The 17,353-nt window shown below is 30.6% G+C and overlaps 3 protein-coding genes across 4 annotated transcripts in view; 2 read left to right on the plus strand and 1 right to left on the minus strand.

The window, feature by feature from the left end:
* Positions 1 to 90: 90 nt before the first annotated feature.
* eIF2Balpha (eukaryotic translation initiation factor 2B subunit alpha) lies at positions 91 to 1,919 on the minus strand. Of its 2 annotated transcripts, none has more exons than XM_015327192.2 (8): positions 1,739 to 1,919; positions 1,496 to 1,597; positions 1,205 to 1,341; positions 1,019 to 1,135; positions 808 to 920; positions 582 to 726; positions 370 to 495; positions 91 to 282 (listed from the first exon to the last, which is right to left on the minus strand). In XM_015327192.2, the coding sequence occupies exons 3-8, from the start codon at positions 1,292 to 1,294 to the stop codon at positions 133 to 135; spliced, it is 741 nt and encodes a 246-aa protein (XP_015182678.1). In that variant the 5' UTR covers positions 1,295 to 1,341; positions 1,496 to 1,597; positions 1,739 to 1,919; the 3' UTR covers positions 91 to 132. The 2 variants fall into 2 exon arrangements, with proteins under 2 accessions (XP_015182678.1, XP_015182677.1); XM_015327191.2 differs by having other exon boundaries at positions 1,205 to 1,344; positions 1,739 to 1,918.
* Positions 1,920 to 2,260: 341 nt separating this feature from the next.
* Positions 2,261 to 7,666, plus strand: LOC107069742 (pescadillo homolog). Its single transcript, XM_015327297.2, has 8 exons — positions 2,261 to 2,440; positions 2,584 to 2,817; positions 2,900 to 3,407; positions 3,499 to 3,638; positions 3,712 to 3,971; positions 4,098 to 4,285; positions 4,364 to 4,587; positions 4,675 to 7,666. Exons 1-8 carry the CDS (start codon positions 2,417 to 2,419, stop codon positions 4,936 to 4,938), a joined length of 1,842 nt encoding a protein of 613 aa, XP_015182783.2. The 5' UTR covers positions 2,261 to 2,416; the 3' UTR covers positions 4,939 to 7,666.
* A 2,005-nt stretch (positions 7,667 to 9,671) lies between these two features.
* Positions 9,672 to 17,353, plus strand: part of dpy (fibrillin-like protein dumpy) — an 87,997-nt gene continuing 80,315 nt past the window's right edge. The window contains 1 exon segment of the mRNA XM_015327207.2: positions 9,672 to 9,903. Coding sequence (XP_015182693.2) covers positions 9,894 to 9,903 — 10 coding nt within the window. The 5' untranslated portion in view covers positions 9,672 to 9,893.

A 17,353-nucleotide genomic window follows, 5' to 3' on the forward strand; every position in this document is an offset into this window, starting at 1 on the left:
CTCTCATAGTTACAGATATATTCTTTTTTTCTTCTTTCTATTATAAAAAAAAAAAAAAAAAAAATTATAATAGTAGTAAATTAAAACTGATTCATGTATGCCATGTTTTAATCAATATAAAATATATAATTGTTACAAATACAGTTTTATAAGTTCATCACTAACAGCGGATGGAGTTAAAATTCCTAAATCGGTAAATAAAAGACTAATAAAATGAGGCGCAGTGTAATCTACCAGCGGATGCTCTTTTTGGAGTTCCTTTTTTAAAGTGCTCGCCGTATACTGTAATGCAGTAAATATTTATATTTTTTTGTGGATAGATTATAATATTATTATCAAATGGAATAAAATATATATTTTATAACATACTTTGAATTCATCAGGAAGATCCACTTGATTCAAAGGATATATCCTTGAGAATTTGAAACTTTCGGTCAATACGTAAAAAGGCTTTTTTACCACATTAGCACACATTGCCATTGTGTAAGTGCCCAACTTAAAAAAATATAATAATAGATAAATCAAATAATATTTAATACAATTCATCGAGATCAAACGTAAATTATAATATTAGTATATACTTTATTTATAATTCCACCGCTTTCTGAAACACCTTCTGCTCCAACCATTACCATATCGACCTGTTCCATAATATATCCCATTGCAGAATCTAATATCAATGTACAAGAAATTCCCATTTTTGTTAAATTTTGGCACATCTCGACTCTATTAAAAAATTATTTTGTTATATTATTAACAATATTATATATTATAAATATATATATATATATAAAATTACATCATTACCCGCTATTGTCAGGAGAAGAATTGGTAACATATACTTCAAATATTTTATTACAAGCAGCTGCTTCTTTCATTGCTTGCAATACAACTCTAGATTTGGAATGAGTGAGTATTTTCTACAAATAGACAAATTCTGTTTAAAATTATAAAAGTATAAAAAAAAAAAAAAAACAATTTAAAATAAAACTAATTAAAAGGTAAATAATACACTTACAGAACCATCAGTGATAAAATGTGCTGCTACTTTTGCAACTTTTCCTCGTGCAGCAACTAATTTTTCATAAAATACTTTCCCTCTATGAAGCATAATTCTTTTGCATTCTGCGAATGACTATATTATTTAAAGATTAGTATAGTACCAAATTGTATAAATTGACGATTATTGTATTAATATTTTTACCGGTGTGTCTAATGTCGCTAAAGTAATGAATCGAAGAAATAATTCGCTTCCAGAAGCAATAGCAGTTATAGGATTATCCGTAGACCTCATTGCATTCACTGCATTTTGTAAACAAAGCCTTAACTCTTGGACTGTTTCTGCTGTTAAAAATTGATAAATAAATTCATAGATATTTTATTTTATTAATCAAGATTTATAAATTAATATAGTCACTTAAAAGAAAATATTTATAATGTAATGAATATACATATTGTTAATAGAAATTATAAATGCATTTAGTATAAGACTTACACCTAGAACGTTCCAAAACTTTTAGTAAAGTTCGTATAGCAGCCATACCAGCTGACACATCCTTCTCATACTTAATAATACCATTAAAGTATTCACAAATTTCTAAAATAATATGTGAATAAATTAATTTTTATTAAATAAATAGTAAACATCATATATATATAAATGTATAGATTTGCATGCCATAAAATTATATGTTTACACATTATTTTTCTTGTTTAAATATCTCATAAAGTAAATTACCTGTTTGCTCCATGTTTTTTCATTTATTGTCAATAATATACGTAAATATATATTTATAATTTTATTATTAATTTTTTACCATAAATTACATAGCCAACAAAAAAACACGTTTTCAACATATGATTTCATGGCAGTGATACTTAGTGTTAGATGCAAGAACGTGGGATTTTTCTCACGCATACACACTACCCAATCCTCAGTAACGTATATACTTCACTCAAATATGGGGTATCATTAAACCCTCGTGACAATTGAAATACAGTAGACTGGGAAGGGCCCCACGCGTATCCATTGTTGCATATAGATACGTCCATGGAAACACCACCGTCGAGCTGAGCATGCGCGTACTCGGACGCATGCGCATATTCAGGCGCATGCGCGTACTCGGACGCATGCGCATACTCGGACGCATGCGCATACTCGGACGCATGCGCATACTCGGACGCATGCGCGTACTCGGACGCATGCGCATACTCGGACGCATGCGCGTACTCGGTCGTATGCGCGTACTCGGTCGCATGCGCGTACTCGGTCGCATGTGTACGAAGGCTCCCGCATGGGAGAAAACCCAAAGTCGTGTGTATTATCACGTGTTTGTTTTTAGTATATGTAATTAATATTGTTGTAATTATTAATATATTTTTTAACAAATAGTGCAAGGAAAATACAAAAAACAAAATGGTTGTAATAGGGAAGAAGAAAGTAAGAATTAATTTGTATATTTATGTAATTAAAAGTAGAAATAGTTTAGGTTATGTTAATATAATATTATCTGCTTAACAAAATAATTATAAGATACATAGTTTTAAATAATTTAAATAATATGTATTTTTCGTATTTTGCAGTATCAATCAGGAGAAGGGGCCCAATTTATGACCAGAAAATCAGCATTGAAGAAACTGCAACTTTCTTTAAATGAATTTCGCAAATTATGTATATTGAAAGGAATTTATCCAAGGGAGCCTCGTAATCGTAAAAGAGCACAAAAAGGTGAAGTTGGAATAAAAACTTTGTATCATAAAAAGGATATTCAATTCTTAATGCACGAACCGATAATATGGAAATTAAGAGATTACAAAGTGAGTTAATATCTATCATTCTAATATCTGTCACTGTAATATTTTCCTTTGAAACATCTATATATTTTTAATTTCTTTTTAGATATTCAATAGAAAAGTTGGAAGGGCCAGGGCACTTAGAGATTTTGCTGAAATGAAAAAATATTTAAGTAATCATCCAACTTTGAAATTGGATCATATCGTCAAAGAACGCTATCCAACATTTATAGATGCTTTGAGAGATTTAGATGATTGTTTAACTTTATGTTTCTTGTTCAGTACATTCCCATCATTAGCTCATATACCACGCGATCAATCAGCTCTGTGCAGAAGGTTGACTATTGAATTTTTACATTTCGTCATAGCAGCTAAAGCTTTACGAAAAGTTTTCATATCCATAAAAGGTTATTACTATCAAGCAGAAATTAAAGGCCAAGCGATAAATTGGATCGTACCACATCATTTCTCTTTTGAACCACAAGAAAAAAGAGAAGTTGATTTCAAAGTTATGTCCATATTCGTGGAATTTTATATTGTAATGCTTGGATTTGTTAATTATAGACTTTATCATTCTCTTAATTTGTTTTATCCTCCACAATTTAATAATACCGGTAAGATGATTTTATTCATTTATTTCTATATTTTATTATGCAAAAAGAATAAAGGTAATGAATGGTATTTTAACAAATGATACATTTTTAGGTCAGTGCGAAAAGAATCTTGTAGATGAGGAAGCGTTTGTATCGGAAAGAATAAGTGCATTGAATGTACCACTTATGGCATTAGATCCTACCATACAAAGTGTAGAAGATGAAGAAATGGAATTAGATCAATTTTCTAAGGTAAATAAAATATAATTATTGAATAATTTGCATCTTCGAAACAACCAATAAACGTTACTAATTATTTGTCTAGGATGTTGATGCTCAACAATTGGAAGCAGCTAAATTAGAAGCTGAAAAAATAAAAAAATTGAAGACATTATTTAAAGGTTTGAAGTTCTTTTTGAACAGAGAAGTACCGAGAGAACCATTAGTTTTTGTTTTACGTTGCTTTGGCGGAGAAGTTTCTTGGGATAAGCTATTGTTCGTTGGTGCTACTTTTGATGAAAATGACGAAACAATCACGCATCAGATTGTGGACAGACCTAGTATGGATAAACAATTCTTATCTAGGTAATTAATTTATTTTTAAAGATATATAATTATAAATATATATTTTCATTGTACTTCTGTTTTCTGTATAATTATTGCTGTGAATATTTTCTTTATTTTACTTATATAATTCGTTAAATAATATAGGAATTACGTACAACCACAATGGGTGTTCGATTCAGTGAATGCAAGAGAATTGTTGCCTATACAGAAATATTTAATGGGTGCTGTTCTTCCACCACACTTGTCTCCATTTAATGAAAGCCGATTAGATCAAACATATATTCCACCAGAGGAACGCGCATTGATCAATCCTGAATATAAACTCAAAGATGGTAAATATTATAATTTTACATTAATATACACATTATATATATCTTCAAATATTAATAATTTAATTCAATAATATGCAGTTGAAGATGAGGAATTGTCTTCTGAGAACGAAGAAGATAAACAGGAAAATGAAACAGCAGACATGGAAGAAGGTAGCGAAGAAGAAGAAGAAGAGGAAGAAGATGATGATGATGATGAAGAAGAAGAAGACGAAGATGAAGATGAAGATGATAAAAATGAAATTAAGGTATCAGATAAAGAAAAAGAAAAAGAAAAAGAAAAGAAACGTGAACAAATGCAAAAGGTGATTAAACAACTGTTCTATATAGTCAAATATAAATTAATTTTCCTTTTGTTTTTTATTGCTTACAATATATTTTCTAAATTTTAGAAAAAGGCAATGAAGGTGAAGGCAGGTGAAGTAAGGAAGGAAGATCCTTATGAAAAGGAACGTCAAGAGAAACAGGAATATAGATTGAGAGAAAAAATGATTAAGAAGAAACATCGCAATTTGTACAAGAGCATGATGCAAGGTCGTAAAGAGAGAGCTAAAGAAATCTGGTTACTGCGAAAAAAGAGGCGAATTCACGACAATGCTGAGAAAGAAAAACATAAAGAAGCTCGTAAATTAAAAAAACGCAAACTTATTGAATAAGTAAGATAAATTAAAAAGAGACGAAATAATTCTAATGTTAATTGCTATGAAAAAGAAAAGAATGAATGACAAAAAAAAAAGATAAAAGATAGTTTTTATGACTTTCCTAATTCTTATACAAATCAATGTAAGATCACTTATGCAGTCACTTTCTCGATCAGTATATGTATATATATATATATATACAGTTATGTATTATAGAAAGAAAGAGAAAGATGCCTTCGATCCAGTCCTCCCACCGAAAGTGCACCCACGCATTCAACAATCCTGATCTTTGCTTTTTCCATCGAAGGACTTTGAAGGCCAGACTTCCTACACTTTTAAACCCACGCGTTCTCCTCCTCACACGTATATATGTGCATTAATATATACATATTATATATTTACAGAGTGTGGTCTTATTACGATGATGATATCATCGAACATAAGGATTTCTGTACTAGTATATTGATCTTGAAAAGTGAGGTTTTTCACTTTTTTTTGTTTCTTGATTGAATAATTCAATATCCTTTTGGCCTGATTTCTTTGTCATTTTAAATATTGCATATTATATATTGTATTAATAGATTTTTGATAATAATTCAAAAAGATCAGTGTTTTATTAGTAATAAAAATAGAAAAATAAATATGACGAGAATATGAAGAAAATGATGACGGAGAGCTAATTTTACCACGCTAATTCAACTCTATAATTTGGTAGATATATGTGCGTACGTATCCATGCGAGATCATCCTGTGTATCCACATATGTGTTAGGACTATACTTTGTGGCACGGTGTGTACACATTGGACGCTTACGTCATTCTCGCTATTCCTGTTCCAGCTCGTCTCCGCCGAGTATCCTTAAATATCTTTGTCCCTTCGAATGCTCCAAACTGGCTGCTAACATCCTAATTTTCTTGTCGTGTTCTACAACTGAATGGCTGGCCTTGAAGATCTTATACCAACATTATTATGTACAAATTTGTGAATATTTTAGTCTTTTATTAATTTTACATCATTGGCAAATCATTATTGTTATTTTATATTCTTCAGTGATATTTTTAAATTTAATTTATCATTATTATAATATTATTATTGTTTTCCGTCATTTTTATCAAAAATATTTCATCTCTTTTTTAATTTTTTTTTTTTTTTTGAAGAATTATCGATTTATTTTCAAATGTTATGGCGCGTACGTGGGCAACGCATACGGGCATTGGACTACCCACGTAGTAATTTATTCTTTATTTATTTCAGATTGTAAAATCTTCTGCTTGTCTACAATGAATTTCTCTTTTGCACAGATTTATTATCCGAAGAAATGATCGCGTAATGAGATTTCAATTAAAATTCGGTCTAACGATTCTCGCCATTGATAAGTTCAAAGAACTTTAAATAATGTTCTGAACGTGTATCGTGGACATGCAAGACACGTACGCATTTAATCGAATGAAATTTTACTCTCGATAAAAAGAGTCGATCGTTGACTAATTTGGGATGAGCGGGGGGGGGGGTCACTGTCTTTAATATACTTACGATGAGTACGGTGACTTGAATGCGCGGTAAGAAACTATTACCTCACTCAACATGTTTCAAATCTTAGAAGTATGACGTAATTATTGCACTTTTTCTTATATTAGAAAATTTGTCAGACAGTGTGCAATATTAATTGAAATTACATTATTTTATTGTATTTATTTATTTAATTATTTATTATTTAAATTTTATTTTTTAACAATTCGATTAAATATTACAAACAATTTCAATTAAATATCATAAATTGGTTATTTAGTAAATTACATTAAAAATATTATTATAAAAATTCGAAAAAATGAATTTACAATATAAACTGCATCAAGCATTGATTTGTTTAAACAGTTATAACATCACAATGTAAGTAATATCTTTTTTATTAGTCATAGAGAACGATCCTTCCGTATGTTTCTTTCTTATTTAAAAAAAAAAGAAAAAAGGAAAATATATTGTAATAACAATAAACTAAAATTTTAATTAAATAGAAAGTACATTAAAAGGACTAAGAAGAAATGATTCGTCGAAGTTAGATGGTAATAAAGATATTTAGTCTTAAATATTGTCATTATCGGCCAATCAGTGACATGGCATCAATGGCGATGCTTACACCCATAGGTAACTAACCAGCATGCATGGGTATATACACGATTCCAAGGTCAACGAAGGAACTTATTTGTATGAACCATACTTTCGCCTATAGCTTAGCCATTTTTGACGTCAAATGTCCTGAAAATGAAGTTGTCTCTTAATGAACATCATTTTAAAACAGTATGGTATTAAGTAATTCAAGATTATGTTATAAACAAGTTTTCAAATGTAGATAAAAGTATAATCAATGATATAAAATTTCTCTTTCCCTTCTTCTCTGAGAAGAAACTTAAATGTTCCCCCTAAAGAAATAAAATTAGTCTGTGTTATTTTCAATAACACGTTAAACAATTTAATTTGAAAACACGGTAGGAAACCGCAAATTGTTATGAAGGTTTTTCCTTTGCATGTTGAGAAAGCGGTTCGAAATTTTTTGAAATTTGATCATGCAACCGATCCGATCGTTCGGTGTCGAGGCATCGAAGTTATCCGGAGTTGGCGAAGCGGATGACGCATCGTTGAAAAGAATACGAAATGAACGTGTGCCTTGGCGAACCCGTTACCTATACTATGCTACAACATAGAGGACAGACACTATAAGCCGAATATACATATATATATTGAATACTTCGAGAGGGTGTTTATAGTTCAGGATTGCATTTGACCAAACATGGAAGAGAATAAAAACAAACGATCATAGAACATATTTCTATAACTTTTTATTATTTTTTTTTAATGTGATTTAGCATTTTAATCAAATTTATTTGCTAAGAAAAATTCTTTACCATTACTTTGTATAAATTTCAATATTTAACTAAACAAAATTACTTTTCTTTTACACCAATATATATACTTCTAAAACATTTCATTAATTTATATATTTAATTTAAAAATATTATAATTATAATATTTATTAGATATATTTTATGTAGGAAATCATACGAGAAGACAGCATGTGCATCGTGAATCGCAAAGTTTGCACGACATATCTTCTCCGTGAAGCGTTTAACGCGCACATGTGTGTACTATACACGCATATATACCTGCTTTGAACGAACGTGTATATATAGATATATATGTAATAGTAAGACGTGGATTAAACGTAATGGTGCAAACTATATAGGTAGGTACTTACGTGTTGTACGTTCGTAGATTCTCTTCGCGGCCTCCGCCTGTAAGATGCCTCAAGGCGCTAGAGTTCACCGACACCATAGTACTCTGTGAAGTACTATGGTTTGTAGAAGTATCATTAAAATCGTGTGCAACGTATTTCTATACTTATGTATCTTAAATTCGTCAAATTTTAATGAGTATTCGAAAAAGAGAGAGATAGAGACAGAAAGAATGATTCAAAAACAAAAAAGTCAACAAATAAAAAAGATGATCAACGTGATCAAAGTTAAAGATAATACGTCAGATTTATTTTTTGTTTTTTACTTTCTAAGATTCTGTTGAATCCATTTGAACAGAAGAATGAAAAAAACTGTTAATCATTTCCTTCCTTTCTAGGAAACTATAATTAAACATAGAATTTTTCGCTAACATCATATTGGCAGCTTCAAAGTGTATATTGTTAATTTGATTTGGTAATATGTTACTGTAAGGTATATCTGACGCGATCTACAAAACGGTATAAACATTTTCAAGTATTCCTTAGATTTTATGGATTCCTTCTCTCTTTTTCTCTCTCTCTCTTTTCTCTCTCTCTCTCGTAAATAAGAGCAACGATCCGTGATAGTCGGTGCAATCTCCTGAAGTACCGAGCAGCGATCCATGAGACTTGAAGTAAAGAAAGATCTTGCTTCCGTGAATCGTCCTACTCGAGTCCACTATCATCCTACGAGAGAACAACTATTTTTTAATATTTTTCTTTTTCCTTTTTATAGGGGTATAACATTAAGTTTTGTACAATTTTTCGAAGAAAAGAAAACCCCAATGATATTATAATATGAACAAAATATTGTAATAGAAATTTGACGATATAATGTAGAGGTATGAATTATTAATGAATACTAAAGAAATGTGAGATACAATTTTAGGGATAGGGGGCGGAGGGTTAAGGTCTACGACATTCATGGTTTTATTATACTAACAATACTAAGAAGAAGACTATGTTATATATAATGAAAAGAAAAATAAGAGATAGATCGTTCGTCTCCCCCAGGCATTGAAGTCTCTAACTTTTGAATGTAAGAGACTTCTCTTCTACACACGAATCCTAAGTCCTGCCGTGGGAGAACGTCGAAGGAGGAAACAGAATAATTCGAAGTTGTTCGTAGAAGTGAGAGGTAGAGAAGACGGTGTATGTAAGAGTGAGTGAATGAGTGAAAGAGAGAGAGAGAAAGAGAGAGAGGGAGAGAGTAAATGAGTGAAAAGAAAAAGAAAGAAGATAGACGCGAGTATCGAGAGAGGAGTTTATGGAAAGGAGTAAGTGTAAAGGTGAGGAGGAGGAGGAGGTGAAGGATGAAGAGGGTGAAGAGGAGGTGGAGGAGAAGGGAGCTCTCAGAAAGAGAGAGGCAAGTTGAGTAAAGGAGAAGGATCGTTGGCCAATGAGACATCGGGCCGGTGATGACGTCGTCGTTGTCTCACCTCCAAGTCTCAGCAAAAGTTCTCAACAGATACCAGTTCGTCCGCGGTCTCCCGTGTGGACGAATAGTTTCGTCCTTATCCTTACGAGAACGTCTTATTTTACGAACCATCTTTCCTTTCTTTTTTTTCTTCCCCTTTTTTGTTTTTTTTTTTTTTTATATATATGTTTCTCATTTACATCAGCACAGTGATACCCATATCAAGGATTGGATCCTGAACGGGGGCTGAAGATTCGAGGAGTAAGGTGGCTGGATCTATCAGCCATGGGGACGGGTAAGTTTCTAGGATCACCATCAAAGTTGGATCTATCTCATCTTTGACACTTTTGAAAAGTTTCCCCATTACGCGAATGTAATTGTAATATTTATTCGGTGATATGATTGTATATTTTATTTCATGAATGTTTTATACTCTTTCTTTTTAGAGTTTTCGTAAGGATAATATTAGAAGAACCTTTGTGTTACCTTTAAAGAACCGAGCTTATTTTTTTCTTGCTACCATCTGTTCAAAAACGTTCTTTGGATTTGCTGACATTTTGCAATGTTCCCCAAGGGAGATTAGTTTTCTTTTTTATTTTTTTTTTAAAGATCCAAGATCGGTCGAGCATGATACTCTTCTCTGTTAGTGGTCCCTTCCGGAGTCAAGGTCGAGATTATTCGCCCGCGTCTATCGTTGTTGGATGGTATACTATACCCAACCGTGGTGTGGTGGTAAGACCGTTAAAGAACGCGTTGGAGAACCTCGTACCGGTTGCTCTTCAACCTTGAATCCTCCACTCCGAGTCCTTCGATCTTCTTCTTCTTCTTCTTTTCTACCCTTTTCTTATTTTTATTCTTTTTTTTTTTTTGTTGTTGTTGCTCGTCTTCTTGTTCTTGTTCTTTTTATTGCTCTCATTCCTTTCGTTTCGTTTCGTTTCGTTCTTCTTCTTCTTTTTCTTCTGCAGATGATATCACCGGTTGGTATGTCTTCAAACGTTCTCACGACTTCATTCCTCCTTCTAGCATCGCTATTTTCAGTTAGAAAATGTTTCCATGGCATTCCAAATATGGTTGCGATTCCGTTCGATGGAATTTATCATTAAAAATCATATTCCTATGGAATTGAGTTCAACTGATTTTATTTGCAATTATTTTCGGAAACGTTGATCATCGATGAACTTTCTCTCTCTCTCTCTCTTGGAAATCTTACTGCGAATGATTCTTTTTTTATTTCTTTTTTTTTTTTTTTAACAGCCTTTTTATTTTGCAAGCGCATAAATTATTTTTTGCGATCTCTCTTTTCTTTTCTTTCTTTTTTACTTTTTTTTTTTTTTTGATCTTTATACGTGTCCTTCATGAATGGTAAAAATTTGTCTTTGTGTTTAACTAAATAACATAACGAAATTATTTGCGAACTTACCACATTCGTTTTACATTAAATTCGATGATAACTAAAACGTTGGTGTAAGTATGCGTTTCCATGTGTATCTCTATGTGTATGCATAAGTTATTCCGACCTTTAGCACATCCTTTGGGTAGACGGTGTCAAGGATATTGCATTAGGTGTGTTCTTCATTTGATTAGAAATCGTATTACGTGGGCGCGTTGCATCGGAAAATAATATTTTTATTTTTCATTTTTTTTTTTTACGTAAGATTAATAACATTGAATTTATTCGTTTGCATTAGATCCGTTTGTATATTTCATTGTTCAAATCTTTCCAAGCACGAAATTAAATATTATATATATATATATATATATATATATAAAACCCCCTCAAAAAATGAAGAAAAGGAAACAAAAAAAAATGTTAATTAATTTCAAGGTCAGTTGTTAATGATAAGTCATACAACGCAAAGGTAAATCCAACGAGAAACTTCTCCGAGTTTCGTCACCGTCGTACCATTTCCTTTTTTAACAACTTTAGAAAGTATTTACCTCGCCCACATATTCGACGAAAATTAGGATGAATTTATGATTTCGAAAATCTACCTGTAACATTTGAACTTTCAAATATTTATGACAAATGATTGAGTGATGATTATTATAATATGATGACTAATCGATAACATTTTAATTTGAATCCTACGTAAAGTTCACGATTTTACGCGCGTAATAATTAAAAGTTTAATATAATATACATAATTTGTATACATATATATATTTATATATTTAATTGCAAATAATTTACATAGAGACGAGTAACGTGAAACCCAGTGTTGTTTGGTGATCTTACTTATCCATAAACAGTTACCCATTTAATTTACAACGTGGTCATATTATATTTTGACGTACGCGAGTGCACATTTAAATCATATTGTGTCAAAATGGATTTATTATTGATAACCCAAATATTAAAAGAAAAACAAAACAACGCGATAAGAAAAAGCATCGAACAAATAAAATAAAATAAAATATTATAAAAAATAAGAACAAGGATTTAACAGAGTGTCATAGCATATATATATCTAGTGGAGTGAAGTAGTTCTATGCAATAAAAAGGATATATACGCGGTGGTGACAGGACACACGTTTTCTCTACCTTTTAGTGTGGTTTTATGGACGCTTCTTCAAAGCCACCGCATACAGAAGGTAACGCAAGTACCTATTTTTACAAACAATTCATTTACAAACGAACCGCAAAACGGAAAGTTTCAACAACGCTGTTGAAAGTGAATTCCAAATGTGTTGCGTGTGATTTATCGGTGCTTTTTTTTCTTTTTTTTCTTTTCTTTTCTTTTAGTTTATTTTTGTCTTTTTAATTTTTTTTCTACAAAAAACTATCGAAGAACGTGAACACAAATGATCGTGATTGGTTTAATCGATTCAAAACTGACGTAGTTGAATTTGTAAAAATGTTAAGATTTATCAAAACAAGATTTCGTTTTTTTTTACCTATTGTACAATTCGTTTTCTCTCTCGTTCGAACGTCATTACGTTAAATCGATAGCGAAAGGTTCGACATTGTCGAGGTCGCGATGCGGAACTATCATTTTCTTCATTTCAAGCAGAAAATGTTAGAAATTAGTGGCATTACGTGCTCGACCACAAACTCCCATCCGGTTGATCATCATCGCAAAATTTCATAATTGTTATTTGCATATTACAGAATCAAAATGTAAATGGTTTTTTGTGTGTGTATAGTATCGAATTTGATGATCGAACGAATTTATTATACTTTCAATCTCTATTTAAAAGTGAACGGATTAAATTTAGCCTAGACGTTGCAAATCTATCCCCACCCCCTGATTGCACTCCGATTGTACTATTTCCAAGATTTTTCAAAATTACACTTTCAACATAATTTCAGTTAATATTTATTATCACAAATAGAAAAAATAAAGTAGAAGATTATTATTATTTTATTTGCATTACAAATTGTTTTAGTAGAACTAATAATAATTATTTTTAATTCGAAAATAAAATATTAATGTTTTATGTTTACAGTAAGTAATAAAATAATTGAATCTTTCCTTTATGAATATTTGATTTGAATATGTGTTGTTATTAAAAAAAAAAATATTAAAAGATAATGTGTATGTAAAATTCAGGGTCTCGTTACAATAAGTAATTGAATATTGTTTAGTATCAAAAGGAAGATCATTGAACGCACATCGTAGTGGCCTCATTTGAACCTCTCGTTGACAATCAATTTTGTTACATAACAAAAAACGTGTATGTATCTCTTTCTATCCATATATATATCGCACGCGAAGGTAAAGTTTCTCGTTTAAAAGGTACTCATAGTTGTTTAACATATACGACAGGCGTTCAGCATTCATGGAAATAATTAATAATAATATCGCGTAACGAAACAACAACAATTCCCTTAGTAACGTATAATCACTCATCTTACTACGGGCACTTTTAAGTGAACAAAAGAAATTATATTCGAAGAAAAATCATACTTTTGTTAAACATAAAATGAATCGATCATTTCTTTATTTATTGTAAAAGGGAGAGGGAGGAAAAAACGTTTACAGGTGTAACGAATACATAATTAATAACAATAGGTAATATATATATTTTAATTTTATTCGTCAATAATTGTCAGTTTATTGATAACAATTTACTGATCAATTATTGCCAATTTATGGGGAAACATCTTACCATGGAGATGGTCAAACGTTTCATCGATTATATACATTTGCATTTTTTAACGAAAAATTTCGAACCGATCGTGAGTTTTTTTTCATCGTAAAATTAAACATTGAAATAGGTAATAATAATTATGGGATGCAGAAAGTATGGTTTGTGAAAGGTTATTTAGCATCGTTCTAGATAAAATCGTCGAACGTTTCTTAAAGCAACAACAGTGAATCACGGATGTTCATGGATACTATGTAAATCTGAAAGAGTCAATGTCCGTATTCCGTTAACTTCTAAGCAAAGAGAGTCTTCTTTAGACTCGCATCAGACAGAAATCTTCATCGTAGTTTATTCTTTATTCATTTTTAAAAGACTTTCGTTATTTTTAATTATTTAATCCTTTCACCAATATTATTGCATTCGTTTAATTGCTAATGAGAAGTTTCTACAGAGAGAAATATACAAAGTTTAAGTTAAGAGAAAAGAAAAGAAAAAGAAATAAAAAACAAACTTAACACGATCCATTAGTTGTAAATTATTACGAATGTATAATACGTTTTATTAATCTACTTGTAACATCGTTGACAGACTATAATTTTGTTTTCTTTTTTTCAGAATTATTATTTCTTTCATTTTCTATTTATTGGGAAATTAATTTAATATAAGTACAATTATTTTGATTGCAATTAATCGATGCTGTAACAATGATATTTAAATACGAATTAAATGACAATTTATATGAATAACAAATAAATCATAGAACAGATTGTGACGTATATCGACAAATATAATAATCTTATGAATAAATCATACGTATAGAAGAAAAAGATAAACAAAAATACACAGGATGTATTAAAAATGTTCTTTAATATTTCGTTTACCCTATGAAGAATGAATCAATTAAAACCACAAAATTATATATCTTACAATTAGTTATATATCATACAACCATCATAATTATCATTATCATCATCATTATCCTGACCAGCGGAGTGTTATTTCTTTACCGGAAATTTGGACTTTGAACGAACGCATTGTGTTTGCTTTTTTTGTTTAGTAATTTAGAAGGTACCCAAAAAAAAAAAAGATAAAAGAATTGAACAAATCAAATCTTTTTCTCTCAAGAGAAAAATCATTAAACGAATAATTAACTCATAGTTCAATCTTTTTCGTAATCATTGCAAGTTTTTGTTGAGATAAAAAAAAATTAAAAAAAAAATAATTATCGTATCGAGTTAGATGATAAGGTGTATGTTTGTATAAAGACATATTTATTAATAACGAATGCACAGAAAAGTTAGAATTGAAGGTTGAGTTCTATAAACGAAGATGACGATTAAACTGGGCGATCTGTCAGACCGGTATTCGCATTAAGCTACGGGAAAGTAGCGAGGTGCGGTCGTTCATTGCCGATTATAGGCATCATCCCGTTCTTGAAACGCCACTATCTTCTTCCTTGTCTATCACTTGTCTTAAGTCTTTTAACATTTTTCTCTCTCTCTCTCTCTCTCTCCCCCTTTATATTTCTTTTTAACATACACTCGAGTTCACTCTTTTTCTATCCCCCACTTTAGTCTCTTTTTCTCTTTCTTACTCACTCACTCTTTTATTTGAGAGAGAAAGGAAGAAAATGAGAAAGAGGGGGGTTAAGAAGGGGGAAGGGGGAAGGGGAAATGCATTCGTTCCTCCGCGTGTACACTTTGTTCATGTTTATACACACACACACACATACACACTTACATGTGCTTTTATACAACATACATAGGATAAATACATTTGTGTTTGTGTACTCACTTATATTTTAAATTTGTATTAGTGCATTATATATATATAGTACGCACAACGTTCATCTTTCTTCTTCTTCTTCGTTGTTCTCCAGGTTTTTTCTTTGGAGAATATTTCTGGTCACGATCCAGTACACCTTTTGACCTTCCAAGTCGCATACCTTGATACCTCAAGCGTACCCGATGTGCCACCGGAAGTAGATCTATCCTCGAAAATGTAAAGATGAGTCAATGAAAAAATAATGAATTCTCTATTCTTGGAATAGAAATTATAATCGTTGGAATTGTATTTTGTTTATCATCATTTGTAAATATCGTTCCAATTTGCTAATTAATCGTTCTTGAAGTCTAGATACATTATAATCGAGGATCTTTCAATCGTAATAATTAATTATCATATACGAGAGAGTCTTATACGACGAACATTAATTCTAGAAAGTTATGCTAATCTAATTCAATGTTTTTAAGATACTTTTTTTTTTTTTTAATGTTACTCATTTGCGAAAGAATTTTTTTTACTTACATTTACATATTATTTTCTTTTTTACAATCCTTAGAGATAATCAACATTTTATTATTTTTATTATTGTTATTATTATTATTTTGGTGTTTTCTCTTTTTTTTTTTGTTATTAAATGAGATATAATACATGAGTTTTTTTTTTTTTTAATATTTTTATTATTTTAAATATATAAAGTGTTCTTTTCCAATTTATTTCTTGCAAGTTTCAACCACTGTGTGTGAGTTGAGGCGCCATTACTAGTCTCCAGTTTGCCCTCTTCTTGTCCTTCGCCCTTTCCTTTTATTCCTTTTCTTCTTCTTATTCTTCTTCTTCTTCTTCTTTTGCTACTACTACTACTAATACTACTACTATGACTACTATACTACTATATAACTAGTATATATATATATATATATATATATTTACTACATTACTACCACGTTTGCAGTATTTTCTTGTTATCGTGCCGGTTTCTACAAGTCAAGGACCGTTCTCAAGGAGGTCGCTCCTTTTAACCAACCTAACAACTTATATATACCAGGCCCCTTTTGTGTTTTAGTATAAATATTATTCTAATCAATTATCATTCTCACACGAATATCTATCTAATTTATTTTGAAATGTATTACCAGAAAAAATACTTCTTTTCTTTTTATCACAATACACACTTTGGATTTCAAACGTTGTTTGCATCATTCAAATATCCGAAACACTTTTAATATAAATATAAAATCATATAAGATATAAAGAAAAATATTAGAAGAAATTGAAAAGAAAATTAAATGTCATTTTTATTTTTATTTTCATTTTTATTTTCATTCAATCGATTAATGTGATTTCAGCCAGCATGAATTTGATCTTTCAAAACGGAAGCTGTTATAAATAGATACGGTAAACGTCACTTTGCAAATATATGTATTCAAATGAATGTTGGTAAAATTGATGTGTGTAACTCTCTTTTCTATTTTAATGACACCATCACTTCTGTACGCATCCTTCGACACATTCTCGATGTGTAAAACGAACACGGTCTCCATCTTGAACTCTTAACCCTTTAACGGTTACGACGCAATTATTCGTACCTCTGAAGATGGCAAAGTCAAAGTTCACGACGCGAATAAACTGGCCACTTTTCCTACCATAGTTTTCCGTTAGGTAAACTTTTATTCTATTTTTCTTTTTTTTTTTTTTTTTATTTCTTTCTGTGTTAACCTAAGGTATAATACTTATACAACACACACACACACACACACATATAACAGGTTTTATTAATTTTCCCAGTTAATCGTTTCTACGTTACATTACGTAATCTTTATAATATAATCATAAATTAACATCTCCATGTATTTGAATTTATAATATCAAACGTT

Source organism: Polistes dominula, unplaced genomic scaffold, assembly GCF_049000335.1.
Source record: "Polistes dominula isolate Pdom_NZ unplaced genomic scaffold, Pdom_raw_medaka contig_23, whole genome shotgun sequence".
Classification (NCBI taxonomy): Eukaryota; Metazoa; Arthropoda; class Insecta; order Hymenoptera; family Vespidae; genus Polistes; species Polistes dominula.

Bases quoted from the DNA above. Each gene is read 5' to 3' on its own strand.
- eIF2Balpha (XM_015327191.2), bottom strand. The intron at 727-807 runs GTAATGATGTAA...ATTTTTTAATAG, and splicing joins TCTTCTCCTGACAATAGCGG to AGTCGAGATGTGCCAAAATT. The intron at 283-369 runs GTATGTTATAAA...ACTGCATTACAG, and splicing joins ATCTTCCTGATGAATTCAAA to TATACGGCGAGCACTTTAAA.
- LOC107069742 (XM_015327297.2), top strand. From the start codon at position 2,417: ATGGTTGTAATAGGGAAGAAGAAA. The intron at 2,818-2,899 runs GTGAGTTAATAT...ATTTCTTTTTAG, and splicing joins GGAAATTAAGAGATTACAAA to ATATTCAATAGAAAAGTTGG. The intron at 4,286-4,363 runs GTAAATATTATA...AATAATATGCAG, and splicing joins TGAATATAAACTCAAAGATG to TTGAAGATGAGGAATTGTCT.